Source organism: Pocillopora verrucosa, chromosome 4 (genome assembly GCF_036669915.1).
Source record: "Pocillopora verrucosa isolate sample1 chromosome 4, ASM3666991v2, whole genome shotgun sequence".
NCBI lineage: Eukaryota > Metazoa > Cnidaria > Anthozoa > Scleractinia > Pocilloporidae > Pocillopora > Pocillopora verrucosa.
Window position 1 is genome coordinate 1,485,672 of NC_089315.1, and position 17,075 is coordinate 1,502,746.

Below are 17,075 nucleotides of genomic sequence, written 5' to 3' on the forward strand. Positions count from 1 at the left end.
GTATTCTTATATTAACCTTTAACTCCCAGATTAAATGTGTAATTCTCCCATCTGTCAACCATGCAATTATTATAATGATAGTCCAGAGAATTTAGTATTGGATCAAATTATTATCCTCAAATTGATATTTTTCTTTATTCTCATCACTTACCTGGTTGACATTTTACTGATATTGTAATGAGAAATTCTTTGCTGGTCACTCGTGGGAGTTAAAGGGTTAAAGATGATGATAAAGGTGATAAAACAGCAAAAGGAAAAAAGAAAAATGTTATCAAAATCATGAACATCAAACATGAAGACTATAAAGATATATTATTTAATAACAAACAAATGCATCATACAATGAAAACTATCCGAAGCAAAAATTATCAACTAGGAAGCTATGAGCTTAACAAAGTGTCATTATCTTGCTTCAACGACAAAGATACATATTGGACGGTATGAATTCTTATGCTTGTTGTCATCACAGAATCTGAAAAGATGAGACGTTACAACACAGCTTTGGCAGTCTAGTTAATGAGTCCAAGTTCCTGGTTAAGGTTTCCCCCTCAAAAGGGCCGTACAAGTAGTTTCGAACAATAAAATGCCCTGAAAAAACAGCAGCCACCAACAGTGGAGCACATGCAGCTATGACTAGCTAAGCTCTCTTTGTCGATCAATTTAATTTTCAATTTAACGATGGAACCGCAAAAAAGAATGAAAAGGAAAAAAGCAATTGAGTTGATTAAGCTCTCAATTACTCATCTAATTTCTGATTGTTATTATTTATAAACTACATGTAAAGTCTAAGTTTTTTTTTGTCTTGAAATCTGGCCAGTGAATTTTATGTTCTCTTGTTTGATCTTTTGGTTTTCTCAGTTCAAACATTATGGATGAGTCAATTCCATCAATCTTTTAATCTCAGCAGTTAAATCATATTGGCTTTTGGCGCAAGTCAATGGCGGTAAACATGATGAGGAAAGGTTAAAAAGACGTTATACATTGTAACGCCAAAGCGGCCATTACTCTGCAATATGGTCTTCCTCCCCCAAGATTGGCTCCAGGACCTCATAATCTGGGTCTCTTTTGCGTCGACAGCCATGTATCAAATGGAAAAGACCCTTTCCTGAAAGGAAAAGAAACGTCACATAGCGGATTAACTTTCCACACCGAAAAGTTACAGAAAAGCAAACTAAATAGTAGTAGACAATAGTATTTTGTAGTAGTAATTTGAAGTAGAAGTACTACAAATATTGTATCAGGAAGTGTTCTTGATTTCCAGCGGTGGAAAAACGTGTAATCCTTCAGTGAAGGTCGGAAGAGATAACGGATAACAATAGTCAAAGTTTCCTAACATGTTCATACATTTGGCTCACTGCTAACCAAGTTTAACAACTCTGACTAGGTTTTTGTGACTTAATGTGTCAAACGGACCACTTTGTCTCCCAAAGACCGAATCAACTATTTCACTTAAGTATAGTGCAAGAAGGTATTAATGCATTACAGAGATACGTACTTGTCGGTGTAAAGAGCTCATTTAGGAAAAAAGTAATTAAACAACTCCGTCCAAACCCCTAAAGTCTTCTGCAATGCTGTTACAATATATTGATCGAAAAAAAAGTTCTGATCAGAGGACTTACCAACTGCCACAACCAACACGGCACAGTTGAGAATCAAAAACATCACATTTACAAATAACGAATTGTTATCTCCATGCCCCTCGTTCAAGGTGGGCCGTGAATAAACTGCACCAAGACAGATATTAAAGAATATCACCCAAAGCACAAATGTTTGTAGTCGATCTTCAAATTTGTCTTTCATCGGTCGAAAGATGGTGTATACAATTCCTGATGCACTTGCTGCGATCACAGCAAAGCCAATTTGAGAATCACTTTCGGAGTCGAACAGAAGAATGACTGAAATAAAGATCAGCTTCCGGTACATCTCAACTATCTCCCAGAACCAATACTTGTCCTTATAGTTCTCATAGAACACTTTCAAGCCAAAGTTAAACTGTTTGTGTTTTTGCGGGTATTTTCGACATTTCCAAAGGAGTGCCAGCAGCAGAATTGGGAAGGCGATGGGATACAGTGCAAACCCAGCAGCGATGTGCCAAAAGTCACTGTGTCGAGAGGTAGAACAAGGAATGGAATAGTCGGCCTTCAGTAGAGAAATACAATCGTTGTCATCATTCAAGAAACACACCTTGACACACGCTCCTGGCAGGGGCAGAATGTTTATAATCTTCTTACTTGTTATTGGATAAGACAACAGGAGAAATAAAAAGATGTTTCGGTAGCAAGACTTCTTCAAGTTTGAGATTTTTTCCCGTTTGAATTCCCCCCTTGAGCACGCCGAAGTACTCTCTAGCATGGAATTCTCAATTCCATACAAAGCATTTTCTGCTGTGGTATCCTCCATTCTTTCTAAGGTGTTTCTCGCTATAAAATTGGAATTGCTTTCTTCCGTGGAATTCTCCATCCTGTTAAGGAGAAGCATTTTAAAGAAGAGGTAAAGCAGTATTAAAGAGACAGCAAAGACGTTTATAGTAACAGCGAGGACAAATTGAATAAATGGATCCAAGCGGAGCACAGGGTGAATGCAACTCAGAGGTGCGAACTGTAAAATATTTCCTTCAACAAATTTCAAGCATTTCGCCGCAGATAAAATAACCATTGGCCACTGTACATGCAGCAAAGCTGAAAAAATACCAGCAAGAACTTGATAGAATCCAATAATGATCTTAATGCAGGACATTACGACATCTGCAACAAAACGATTGTCTCCTGTTCGTCTTGAGTCGCACTTGAAAACAATCACAAACAGCAGGACAAAGAACAAAAGTATCAGACCACAAGAAATGACTGTGACCACCGACTTGGGACATTTTAAGCATCTGTTGAATCTAAGATAATGGTACGAGGAACATGCTGCACAGAGGGTACCCTGGTAGCCAGTGCTACACGTTGAGTTTATTCCGCCCTTACATGAGTCTGGATAAGGGCACTTCAGAGGCTTTGGCAACAGTCCCTCAAAAGTGGAGAAGGTTTTATTATACTCAGCTGTGGTAATTTGGATGTTTTGGACGAAACTTCTGTAAGATTCCATTTTTTCGGAGCTGTTCCATTTCCAAAAGTAATTTGGTGCTAATATTGCAGTATCATTCTCACAGTTCATTCCATGATATGGACACGATTTGCATGGGCCAAAACGATCCAAGCGGTAGAATTTATGGAGGCATCGACATGCACGGTAACCAGCGATTTCATTAGTGTTAGTACCTGTTTACAAACACAGAAATGTTATGTAAATACATAGTGATCAGGATTTTCCAACATGAAAACCCTTTACTTTCTTGAGGGATCTTTCAGAGACCAGTTGTTCAAAGAACGGATAACACTATCAAATGGTGTGGGAATTTGATCAAATGAAGCCTTTAAGTGCTACTGTGGTTCTTTCTTTATTCACTCCGAGCTTTCGCCGTTCTACGGCATCATCACGGCATCTATCAAATGGGTAAATCGCTGTCCAATGGATAAGTGTGAGCAGAACGTACTGCGCTATCCACCGAATCGAGATTTATTCAGTCAAGAGCGCTATCCAGTCTTTGAACAACCAGAGCCAGATGGATAAACTTTCTGCTAAAGTACAACCACCAGTGCTCTCCACAACATTGTAAACCTATGGTTGCATGGGGAGTAATACACATCAGAGACAGAACACCAAATTTTACCGACAGCACCCGGTCAACAATTTACGGTTAGAGACGAGTAGTCGTTTTACCTCACCGCCTTCCGAAAATTAGCAGTACAGGTGTCGAAACAAATTGGTTTTCCTAGCTTGGCTCTACAATCATTAATGACTCTTAATCGCGAGAAAATGTTTGATAATTAGTTCATGTGTAAAATCATAATGAAAAGCAAGCACATCTTTCAAAGCATAAAATCATGGTCATCGGACAATAAGAACGAAAGTGAAATCACGCAATAGCTTGTTATTGAACCTGATCCTTACCGTATGGGCATGCACGATAGTCATTAGGACTTTTTCAAGGATGCTACTCCTCATGAACATAGGTATACGTGCTGCAAATCTTGCATCCATATTGACCCATTCCTTCTTTATCGAGACGAGATGGGTCAATATGATAAAGGAAGAATTCTCGTTCTTGAGAAAAGAATTCCTTATTCTTGTAGCAAGAATTTCTGAAATCGAGATTCTTCTCAAGATATTCATACGTAATGCATTCTTACAAGAAGAATTCTCTTCTATTCAATATTATTGCCTCAATTTTTCAAAACTCAATTTCAATCATTATTTTCCCTTACCGTAAGGGCATGCACGACAGTCAGTCGCGGATTTTCCAGGGTAGTTAATCTCAGGAACATAAGTGCCAATGGAGCAGGTCTTACAGTCAATTTGGCCCATTTCGTCTTGGTAAAAGCCTCCTAAAAATAAAACATTTGGGAGCGATACTCTATCCATTGAGATCAGACACTCATTTTATGGTTTTTAGCTAAACGTAAATGTCTCCAAAAACACATTGCAACATGTAAAGCATCGTATTTACCTGCAGGGCACCTCAAGCAATGTGTATTCGTAGTATCACGGCTGCTGTAGGTGCCCGTCGAGCAAAGGCTACAATTAAGGCATCTGGGATAGACCTCCTTTCTGCATTTAGGACACATAAAGCCGGAGGCTAGAAGACCATCCCGCTGATAGCGGCGTTCTCGGTAAGAGACGATTACAAACAAAGATTCTGTTGGAGCACATACACTGATGAAAGAAATTAAAACAAAAACTTGTTAATAAAACCAAAAGGGTGAAAAGCCGGCGCAACAGTTCACTGTAATGCAAGGTTAAAGAGTTCCACAAAGCTTATATGTTAGGCAAATTAAATGGCCTGGATTCAGACCCACACCAAACCAGACCAAAAGATACTGAATATGACAAATCATTGATGAAAGTTCAAACATGATACATTATAGCACAAGACAGCAGAGCACATCACAGCCGGATTTTACTGCAACTGATAAAGTAGATCAAACTGAAGATAATATACTTGAGCACCCTATGTGTAAATGACCTCGAGGCAGCAAAGAATGACTGATCTGTAATGTTCTTTTCTTTGTTGATATACATTATCAAGTCAAGGTTAATCAATCGTTATTTTTAATCTGAGTTTTACAGCAAAACCCGAGCGATCCTGAATTACAACCAAAACTGCTCTACATGATCTTTTACTTACACTCTTGCCTCGTTTATCCCTCGAGGAAGCTCTTTGAGGGTTTTGCAGGAGAGAGCTCTAAAAAGAAGTTCAAACCTTTTAACTTTAAGATGAGGTTTGGGGTATGCTTAAGTAAATTGACAATTAGTAGGTTCAAATGAAGTAGCTCATTTGGTCAGAACCGTGCACGAAGATCAGGATCAGTCAAGAACAAAATTATTGTGCAGTTTGTTATTTATCACTGCATGGTTAAACATCTTCAAGTTAGTTGGCATCACCAGAGGTTTCGGTGATCTTAAAAAAACAAGATGTCTCTCTCGGAAGGTATAACCAACTTGAATTACAAATTGTTAAATATCTCAAATAATAATATTTATCCAAGCAACTACATTGAGGAACAGTGGGTATGCAATTGTATTAACGACTCAAAGTTCATACTTATTAAATGTAAAAAGGGCTTTGAAGAAATGTATCCTAGTTAGTAGATTGAGAACTATCTATACTTACAAAGTAACATTTTCAGTCAGTCCATTGAATACATTTCTTGGAAGTGACATTAAGGCGGGGTTTTCAAATAGCGTCCTAGAATTCAAGAAGTTAATTTGTTTATATGATTGGCTTAAGAATGAATTGCTTTAAAATGGCAATTTCCCTCACGCAGAATACATTTGATGCCATCCCGTACTAAAAAAAAGGGGAAGGGGAAACTTGACATAAAACCATCAAGATTGTGATACTGATTTAGACAAACCAACTAAAAAATTGATCGACACTGAACTTTTTTTAAAATGCTAAATACTATAGAACTATGTACGAAGCTGAAAGAAAAGCATATCAGTTTACTTCTATTCAATACAACTTACACCAAACGCAGATCAGTGAGGCCGCGAAAAGCATTCGCATCAATGTTTTTGATTCGGTTTCCATGTAAAAACCTACAGATAAAAATAAAGAGAGAATCAAACTATCTCGTAAGTAATCTACATATATTAATGATCTCCATGTGACACCTTAGAATTTGCAAATAATTCATAGATTTCAAGTTACTTACAAAAAGCTCAAAGACATTTCAGCAAAAGCCTTTTCAGGAAGATAAGTCAGACTGTTCTTGATAAGCATCCTTAAAAAAAAACAAGACGGACGCTTCGAGGTTTCTGTCAAACCATTCTAACACACAGCTCTCTCTCTCTCGGAGATTTGGAGTAAGGCCTCCAGTAATGTTCTGTATTAATTAGTTCTTCCGCGCTATTTTAGAGTAAACGTTTCTTTTTGCTGTGTCTGTATGTTTCGTTAGGTACAGTATCTTAAAATTAATTTCTAAACGTTTCATATAATACACAAAAAATTCAGTTTTCTTCGTGTCAACTTAAAGAGAAAAGATTACTTACAGCATCTTCAGATTTCTAAGCCCAGCAAAGGTAAGGCTGCTAATTTTTGAGATGTTGTTGAAGTGCAGAAACCTAATTAAAGGAAAATGACATTGATGTTCAAAGTAAACCTTTTTTATTTTGTGTTCTAACTGTTTCAAAACAAAAAACAAAGGAGAAGAAAAGGCAGATTTGATCTCAATATAAAGAGTTTTCAAATAATATTTCTCTAATTAGCATGTTTTAGGGTTACCTCGTAATTTTTGATGACAGCAGGTTGCATGGAGTAAGACGTTTTCCGTCTCGTCACGAGCCTGGGACAAAGAAATATTCTGAGTCCCCATGAGGAATCGAATCTCATGGGGACCCAGAATTTTTTCTTTGTCCCAGTCTCGTGACAACTGAAGACGTAAAACATCTTTCTCTACTTCTTTACCGAGCTTGCCATCTCTCTTATTCTATTTACAAACAGGTTACGTGTTTGAAAATAAACTTTTCTCTTACAATACTTCCAATTGCTTGAGGCCAGAAAACGCACCATCTGGTATGGACGAGAGCTTTTTGTTGAAGGACAAATCTCTGTATGAGTAAGTATAAGACATATTAGGCAATCAATCGCAAACGAAGCCATAGATGAGTGAAGTATGAAATCAGTAAGTCACAGTATCCAATCAAACACAACTTACAAAGCGTACAGTACGTTCACATTCTGGAACACCTCGGCTGGTAGCTGCTCGATCTGATTTTCCCTCAGAGACCTAGAGAGACAATGCGCATATAGGTAAATGTGAATGCACTCAAGCCTTCCCAACCTGCCATACGTACTGACAAAAAAAGGCTATTGAGGAATTCGAATCACCCCTAAAAATAGGAATCAATTTGCAAGGGGAATTCTCTTTTTAAAATGCATATTGCTTACATTTCCCTCACACAGTTGATTCTTGACGTTGCAAGGCTTGATATGTTGTTTATTCGATTATTTCCCAAGTGCCTGGAAATAGTTAAAAGAAGTGAAATTATCAGAATTTTTTTTAACATTAATAAACAAATGAATGAATTCAAAACGTTCAGTTTCATTAATAAAAAATCCCAAATGTAGCTCACTCAATTACAACTGCATGATACGACACTAATAACGTTATCACCAAAACGTTTGTTTTGTGATTGGACAGAGGAATCGAGAGAAGGAACTCTCCAATGTTGCTCTAGTTTTTAATTCGTTGAAAACTTTGCATGTAATAGAAAATTTGCGATAGAAAGTATGTGTTAACCCTGACTCCCAGAAGTGATTAATATGTAACTTCGCCCTAAAATATCCATACATTATCTAACAAACAGGTAGTAAGAATACACAAATTAATCAGGCAGATGTTATCTCGTTCTAACACCATATTCTCATAACTAATTAACAAGGTAATGTGTAGTAGCAAGAGCGGAGAATTAACAATCAGATCTTGGAAATTAAAGGTAAAATCATGCGTTATGATGCATACTTAAACTTGAGGTAATTTTTTTTTCCTTCGTGTTTTCTCCTCTTGAGTTGACTCATGCTGACTAAATTCTTTTACAACTTAGATAAGAAAAAAAATTGATATGAAACATTTTCCTGACGAAACATCCTTTTTTACATTTTGTGGCTTTTTATCACCTGCAAAAGATATGTATTGCTCCACGGAATCGTGTGAGCCAATTTCCACTAAATTCTCAGGATACAGTGTATATCGTATGTGTCCAAAATGCGAGCAAATAGTCGGTAGGAGTTTGAAGCGTTAAAGGTTAAATCCTCCTGAAGAAATCGAAATTAGCAAGGAAATTGAAAAGAAATTATTTTACAATTGGCTTTGAATAGTTGATGGAAAACTAAAAAGTAAAATTGCAGTTTACGTTAAGCAAATTTAGTTATAATTTTTGGCGTAGAAAATGGCTCAGTGTTTACAAGATTACACTTCAAGCCATTTGAAAGATTTTCGATAAAGTGAAGCAAGATAAAATAACAACACGAGAAGTAACCCACTATTTGAGTAATAGAAACTTACATTAACTCCACCGTCTTAAGGCCAGTCAAGTCGGGCACAGATGTTAAGTTGTTGTCGTCTAACCGCCTGGGGTATTTAAAAATAAGAATCAAAAGTCGTTAACTGACACTGATTACCTTAGTATAGTCATGCACATCTAGCGAAGGTCTCTGCAAGTGGACGCGTTTTGTGCCACGGGGCACGAAATAGAAAGGTAACAGGGAACATGTACACGTTATTGTTACAACAAAAAAGCTGAAAAGCTGGATAGGAATCGGCAAGGTTTAATGAAATTATTAAGGAACGAGGAGGTTAGTGCAGCAGGTACATATTCGTGTGATAGTTTTCGTTCATGAGGGATTGTTTTTTGTTAAGAAGGATAAAAACAAGAGCAATTCTGAAAGCAAGAAAACATGCCAACTTCTACTTACAACATAAAAACAGGGACTTACAAGTCACTGAGTTTACTTAAAGAGTTGAACGCTCCATCAGCAATTTTTGTCAAATTTGCCAATCGAATATTTCTGCGGTAAAGAATAACAAACTATCATAAAATGGTGGTAATATGACGTAGCGCCTGACAGGCAGCACGCGTTTTCTCCTGCTCCGTGATTATAAGCGAACTTTCTTCAAAATAACTTCCTCGAAACGACAAAGAGCATTATTTTAATCACAAGTAGTTTTTTATAATATTGGCCTCTAGTTACATGGCGATATTTTATTCAAGAGCGGCACTGAATGCCATTTTATCTTCAACGACGAAGAAGTCGCTCGGTCGTGAGTTATGGCGCAACATATCTGATCTGGGAATAACACGGCAAAGACCTACACGTCGAGGGACAAGAGCAGGACAGCGCAAACAAAGGCAGATTGGGATTTGCATGGGGAATGGAGCACACAAGATTCAGCAATTTCCGAACTTTAATGGGTGTTTCTTTGCCAGGAACTTAATCCTTCACAGGAAACCTCATTTACATAACCAACTGGCGAACATATTAAATATTCAAAATGACACCTTTCCACGTAGCAATCTAAACAACTGCATTGTTATAGATTGCACCAAGGAAAACAGAGCAGCCAGTACTGAATGGTCACCCAAAGTTCCTAAGATCATGTTAGCGAATGTCATGTCTTTAGCCCCCAAAATGGATGAAGTTAGCGAGTTTATCACTCGTAATCATATCAACCTTGCGTTCGTTACGGAAACCTGGCTAAAGGACTCTGTGTTGGACACCGTTGTTGACATCCCCGGGTTTGCTATTGTGCGTGAGGACAGGAAGACACTAGAACACGGTGGTGTGTGTGTCTATATTCAAGAAAAACGGTGCAAATATAAACAACTGAACGATTTAAAGTGCTGTGATAATCATGAGACATTGTGGCTCCATCTAAGACCAAACCGCCTCCCCCGGGGGTTTTCCTGCATAATCGCGGCAGTGATCTATCACCCCCCCAAGGCCGATGGGACATCTATCCGGGAGCATTTGTTCCAGTCCCTCGTCCTAGCGGAGACGCGATATCCCAACTGTGGATTGGTCGTCACAGGGGATTTCAACCGCTTGGATATTAAGGGCTTGCTGAATCATTTTCGTCTCCAGCAAATAGTTCAAGTTCAGACCCGGAAGGATGCCATATTAGACTTGGTGCTCACTAACATGCAAGAATACTATAATCCGCCACAAGCCTACCCTCCATTCGGGTTGTCGGATCACAACGCTGTTGTTGTGTCGCCAAAAGATGGTAAACGTGATGTAAACAGAAAGCACGTTGTTAAAAGGCGTGACTTACGTGAGAGTAACAAGGCTGCCTTGGGGAGATATCTAACCTCTATTGATTGGCCTTTATTGTTCGCTCCTACGGATAGTTGCCAGGAAAAGTGGGAGATTTTCCACACTGCTGTACATACAGGGCTTGATATTCTGATGCCTGAGAAAGAAATTCGCACCTGTAGTGCGGATGCTCCTTGGATTGACCATAAGCTGAAGTCAATGATACTGAAAAGACAAAAAGCGTTCAAATCATATGGCGGCGACTCTGCCCAATTCAAGTTCTTCCGAAATCTGGTTAACCGGGAAAGAAAGGCATGCAGAGCTAAATATTATGAAGTGAGAATTCAGAATTTAAGACAAGAAGCCCCAAAGAAATGGTGGGACGAAGTAAAGCGTCTGAGCGGCTCAAAAAGGAAAAATGGCGACCTTTTGAGCCAGATTGACGTGGAAGGTTTTTCAGAATTGTCATTAATAGAAAAGGCCAACACCATCAATGCCGCGTTTTTAGAACCGCTGGAGGAGTACAGACTGCCAACTCCACTAGAGTTTCTCCCCATGGAGGCGAATACAACACCAGAGATCCTGCACGTGGGTGAACAACGTGTTCAGAAGGTTTTGTCTCACCTTAACCCTGGGAAAGCGTGTGGGCCTGATAGAATTCCCAATTGGCTACTGAAGGAATATTCAGATGCAGTGGCTTTCCCAGTGACAGAAATCCTTAATGCCTCCTACTCCGAGCAGCATTTACCAAAAATGTGGAAGTTGGCTGACGTGACACCCCTGCCCAAAAAGAAATCAGTAAAGGAACTGAAAAAGGACCTAAGACCTATCTCGCTTACTCCATGCATTTCTAAGGTCGCAGAAGGGTTTATTGTGGACGACTACGTCAAACCAGCAGTTATGAGTATCATTGACGACAGCCAATACGGGGCAATACCAAACTCTTCCACGACTATGGCCTTAATTAGCATGTTACATAATTGGTCAATTAACACTGATGGAAATGGCGCTACTGTAAGAACAATCGTATTTGATTATCGAAAGGCCTTTGATTTTATCGACCATGAAATTCTGATTAGAAAACTGCGTACTAAGTGTAAATTGCCAGTTAGTATTACCAATTGGATAGTTGATTTTCTTTCTGATAGATCACAAAGAATTAAGCTGGCTGCGGAGTGCTTTTCGGAGTGGGGATCTGTGCCCTCCGGAGTACCACAGGGCACAAAATTGGGCCCATGGTTATTTGTGCTTATGATAAATGACCTTGAAATCGCGTATCCACTATGGAAATACGTTGATGATACAACAGCCTCGGAGATGATACCAAAAGAGAGTGAAAGTCACGCCCAAAATATAGCAGATTGTGTTATTGAGTGGTCACGAGAAAATAGAGTTCACTTGAATTCTGATAAGTGCAAAGAGCTTCGGATCTCATTTTCTAAAAGGCCCGGGTTCTTTAATCCCATAGTAATTGAAGGCAAAGAGTTGGAGGTAGTTGGTAGCGTAAAGCTCCTGGGCCTTAATATAGCTAGCGATTTGACCTGGAACAGTCATATATCAGAAGTAATCAAAAAGGCCAGTAAGAGGTTGTATTTTTTAGTGCAACTAAAGAGAGCTAGGGTTCCCTTACAAGACCTAGTACTTTTCTACACATCATGTGTAAGATCTGTAACAGAGTACGCGATACCTGTCTTCTATAATGCGCTTCCGCAATATCTGAAGAATGAGCTTTTACGTATTGAGAAACGGTCAATTTCCATTATAACTGCGGGTGATTGCGCGGTTGCTCAAGATTTAGGAATACGACCCATCTTAGAACATTACGAATTTCTATGTCAGAAGCTTTTTAAAAGTATCTTAGACAACCCTAGCCACAAGTTAAAGGCGCTTCTTCCACCCATACATAAACCCAGCTATAACTTCAAAAATAAGCGCCAATTTAATATGCCACGCCTTCGCACTTCTAGAACGATGAACACTTTTATATTTGCTATGGCAAGGAGGTTTAATGGCTAGATTTTTATCGATACGATATCCTTTATTTTTGTTACGGCACGCGTGATAATTATAGTAATAATAATGATAATGATAATGTAGATACTTTTAATTAATTTAAATTTATTTTAATTAGTTTACATTTATAGCTAATGTATTTTATTTAATTTATTATTATGTTATTATATTGTAAATTGCTGGTATAATAAGACGTGTAATTAGGTTTTTGAATTTTAAATTTTAAATTTCTTGGATTGTAAAAATGTGTAATTCAGCCCTCGGGCTGCAAATGCATTTGAGATTAAACTATCTATCTAAAAGAGGTTATTGCTTATCGTGGTGGTAAGTAAAAATAAACTGTTTAATCACTTGAGGTGTAGATGGCGATCTGCATCTCAAGTGAATTAGAATTACAAAAATTTAAGTTTCTTTAGAAACAGGCCTATAACAAGTCGAAAAGCTGCCTACACCCCGGGTTTTCGATGATGACGTCGTCGACGAAGGCGTATATGACGTTAAAATCAGAAAGGAGTTTAAAAGTTTGACGGGATCATCATTATTGTGTGAAATGTTCAGCTGTCAGGATTTGCTGATTGTTATCACCAGCGATCTCACGCCAAGAAAACACGCGTGGTAAACGAGGAAAGACTGAATTAGAAACTGAAATAACAAAGGTTTTAAAGAACAAAAACTGTAGCAGTACTAATTGGGGCAAAGTGGAAACCTTGAAAAGGTGCCAAAATTATTGAGATAAATCTTACATGAATCTTATTAACATGTTACAATTACGGTTCTTACAAATACACGATCCTGTCAAAACCAGCGAAAATGTCTGCAGTTAAGTTAGGTCCAAGGGGGTTATCTGAAATGTCTCTGCGAGGATTTAATAATATGTAAACAATAGAAATTAGCCTAAAAATAAGTCTTTCATCATGTTTAAATATTGGACTCAAGTGAAGCTAGATGATATTAATCATATGAACGTCTGAACTACCTGCCTTCCAAAGATTAGTGACCAGAGAGAAGAGCTATCAGTCGTAAGCCTGGTTCTCATTAGGCGACGCAAGCGCAAGTGCAAACTTGAAAGCTCGTATGATGGCTTTGATGAAAGCAAAAGTGCAAAGCACAAGACAAAGGAAAAAATCTGATCTCTTGCTTCCACTTGTGTTTATGCTAGCGTCGAGGTAATTTTCACGGTGAAAAAAGAGCTGTTATGCTTGCCTAACGTTTGTGCTTGCACTTGAGCTTATGCTGTAGGAAAACCAGGCTTTAGGGAAGAGAGTACCGAGTGATAACTTTGTGGTAGCCCCCTTGTAATTCGTCAGGTTTCTCCAACACCTATCCGATATCCCTACGTACTTTTAATTAATCGAGTGCTTGCACTCGGACCTGGACTCCACAACAATAACTAACGCGGTGAAAAGTAAGACTCATCCCATGCTTCATAAAATGAGTATATTTTCCATAAAAGATGCACACACTTACAGGAAAGCGATATCCTTAGAATTTTGCAAAATCTCTTTCATGTCGTCCAACGTTAGGTCGTTGTTAGATATCTGTCTGTAAACAAATAAAGGGATGAAGGTTTATTTTCATAAAAGGGTTCGGAAATCTCTTTGCGAGGTCAACAGAAGTAGTTTTTGCTTTACATCTTGATCAATTTAACGACAACGAGAGAAAACGCACATGCATCGATTTTGACATCAATTTATCGTGTCAACGCATTCTCGTGAGCCATCAGACTCAGAATGTTGTGTAATGCGTGGTATAGGCTTAACTCTTAATTTGAATTTTCAGGCTGGCTTGAAAAATCTTACGTGCTTCCTTTAGAATAAGGATAAAAATTAAGCAAATTTGATGCAGAGTAAATCTTAAAATCCTATTTTCGAGTTACATAAAGGAGACGTATGCTGATACTTTTTATCCTCGCTGTTACAACTTTCCCCGACTGAGATTCCAAAGCTGAGAGTGGCCTAAAAATTCGCAAATTTTCTTCCTCTTTGGATTCCTGATCACCATTTTGAAAAGAGTCTGAAAAACAACTCAGCAAATTGGCCATACACGAAAATCCTTAACAAGCCACTGCGCTTTTTACAGCAAAGTCTTCAGGTCTGCGTCCAGAGGATAGTAAAAAAGAGAACTAGAATTGCTTTTTACGTCATCGATAAATTGCCAGGTTTGCTGGGAATGATTCAATATAACAGCGAACATAACCGAGTTTTTGGCGCATTTAAGACAGTTTCGGAGAGGATAGGTCACTCAAAACGCGGTATTCATGAGTCATTATGTCATATGTATTTTTGATTGGTGTAGATGAAATTTGTATGGATTGTTGAGCATACTTCTGATATGTAGCTTAGAATAAAAAAAAACCTTGAAAAACTAGAACTTACAGTTTTACTACGCTATTAGGAAGGAAAAATCCACCTTTGATGTTGTTCTGGTAGATACATCTAAGATCAAACGAAAAATAACAAGAATAAGCATTATATTAGAGAGTCTATTCCACATATGAATGAACAGGAAGTGTCATTTGAACCCAAGGCGCCTCGTTAAGGTTATTAAAAGTGACTAGCGTTATGTCAGAATGAAATTAAGGGTTTTTTTTTTTAAGGGGAAAATGTATAATTGGATGCTGATTCTTCTTCAGTAGCATAGGAACAAAATCTTGCCGCTTGAAATTTTATCTCTTTACCCTTAATGAAAAATCATGCAAGTACTCACACGTTTGACAAAGCCGTCAGATTTCGGAAAGTGTTCTTCGGAATTGCCCTTATCTCGTTTTGCGATAGATCTCTGAGAGGATAAGAAAAAGAATGGCAATCAACAAGATCAAAAACAAATTAATGCAGCTAAACGCTTGAACCTCCTGTAATGGGCTTACACGCTTGTGAAGGAGATCTATAATAATGATAACAATAATAGTAATAATGATAACGATAAAGTGTCTGAAAATATTCGCAATGCGTGAAAGTCTCAAGCATGAGTAGACACAGCAAGTGTCTAAGCGACAAATCCAGTTCAAGCACAAAAGAAGAAAAGTGAACTTATCCTTAGAAGTGTCTGCTGAGAGAAATGACCCCAAGAGCATTGAATAATAAAATTGCTGAACCAGTTGAAAGGAAAAAAATAAAGGACATGGAATAAACGGTGCAGAACTACATAAATGTAATGCATCCAGCCTAGATCCGGATCGCTTGTAAGCAAATAGGAATAAGTCTGACGGCTATGATAAAAATAACAACGTGAACATCAACTCACATTTCTGCAAGCAATTTCAGATTTGAGAAGGCTTCCTCCGGTATAGATTTCAAACGGTTGTTTGAAAGATCCCTAGACAACGAAATATTTTAAAGAATGTAACTTCAGTAGAGAACCATAAGGAAATAATTATTTACACGAGTATCTGATTGTAAGTATTGGTCACAGGAATAAAAATGCTACATGGGGAAGTACTGGGTAAGATTTAATGCGTCAGTGCCGCAAAATTGTTGATTATGATACGATGCTAACGTCGATGCTGGAATAGCTTAGACCAGGCTCTTGCTAGGAAGAGAATAAAAATCAGGCAAGAAAAAGACCACATCTGTAAAAGGAAGTCAGTTATATCCATTCAACACATTTTCTCTCTCTCTGGCCACCGTGAAGAGGTTGAAAGCTGACGTTTCGAGCGTTAGCCCTTCGTCAGAGCGATGGCCAATTTACGTTATCAACTCAGTTATAATACAAAAAAAACCCTGTTACACTCTCCCACCGAGTTTCTTTAGAAACTTACCCTTTTTATTCATTTGAACTACGGAATGTTCTCCAAAAAGCGACGTAAAGAAGGCTTCTTTGCATTGAAGAAGAGTAATCGTGCAGGGCCGCCATTTTGAAGTAGGTCTATAGATCACTTTCACAGTAAGAGAATAACGTTGTACTTACAGAGACACCGTATATTCAGGCAAGTTACTGGGTACTTGTGTTATACCAGTGCACTTGACACGAACTCGTACTCGACCAAAGTGATGGCAGGTACAATTCCCTGGGTGAACATCCTTCAAACAACTGAATCCTGAGGCTACGCACGATGACAAAATTGCCATCAGCGTAAGACGTGTCCATAAATGAACTGAAGATTCCTTGTACATCTGCAGAATGACGTTGACGTCATGTTTAATTTCTTTACTAAAAAATTGTAAATCATCTGTTCATTCTGATGCTCCAAATTGGCAAAATGATTGAGCTCTGTAAATCATCAGCAGGTTCTAATTCTCCAGCAATAAAAGACGGTGAGAAATGCCTCGTGTTTGAAAATAATACTTCTAACAATGTGCTTTTGGAGCTAAAGTAGGCTAAGTTACTTTACGTTGCAGTTTATCAGTACCTTCAGCGAAAATAAGTTGTGCCGCTTGGTAAACAATGACGTTTTTCTTAACCTACTTTTGTACCACTTTAGTTAACGCGGATACCCACGACATTAAAAGCATAGAAGCAAACTTGATTACTACGTAGATTAATGTCAATAATGCCTTAGCCACGAAAATAATTGAACTTACATCAGAGATCGGCCCGCCGAACAAAAACTGCGCCGCCTTTGTCGGTTGCTTTAATGACTATGTTTTTGCGTTTTTTTTTTGGACTTTTTTAGTGCCGACCACTCTTCCGAAGAAAGATTGGAAAATTTGGTGTTACGATTGAATTTAACTGTAACCAGGATATGACAAAGTGAAAAAGGTAAAAA

General features: G+C 38.2%; 2 protein-coding genes across 2 annotated transcripts; one reads left to right on the top strand and one right to left on the bottom strand.

Annotated features, from left to right (window-relative positions):
* Nucleotides 1-807: 807 nt before the first annotated feature.
* LOC131772678 (putative leucine-rich repeat-containing protein DDB_G0281931) lies at nt 808-8,745 on the bottom strand. Its single transcript, XM_066164831.1, has 12 exons — nt 8,726-8,745; nt 8,610-8,675; nt 7,260-7,331; nt 7,083-7,152; nt 6,070-6,170; nt 5,714-5,788; nt 5,228-5,284; nt 4,550-4,755; nt 4,308-4,427; nt 2,429-3,260; nt 1,620-2,347; nt 808-1,105 (listed from the first exon to the last, which is right to left on the bottom strand). The coding sequence occupies exons 1-12, from the start codon at nt 8,743-8,745 to the stop codon at nt 1,002-1,004; spliced, it is 2,451 nt and encodes an 816-aa protein (XP_066020928.1). The 3' UTR covers nt 808-1,001.
* A 763-nt stretch (nt 8,746-9,508) lies between these two features.
* Nucleotides 9,509-11,079, top strand: LOC136280140 (uncharacterized). The gene is made up of 2 exons (XM_066164832.1): nt 9,509-10,949; nt 11,036-11,079. Exons 1-2 carry the CDS (start codon nt 9,701-9,703, stop codon nt 11,077-11,079), a joined length of 1,293 nt encoding a protein of 430 aa, XP_066020929.1. The 5' UTR covers nt 9,509-9,700.
* The last annotated feature ends 5,996 nt before the right edge of the window (nt 11,080-17,075 follow it).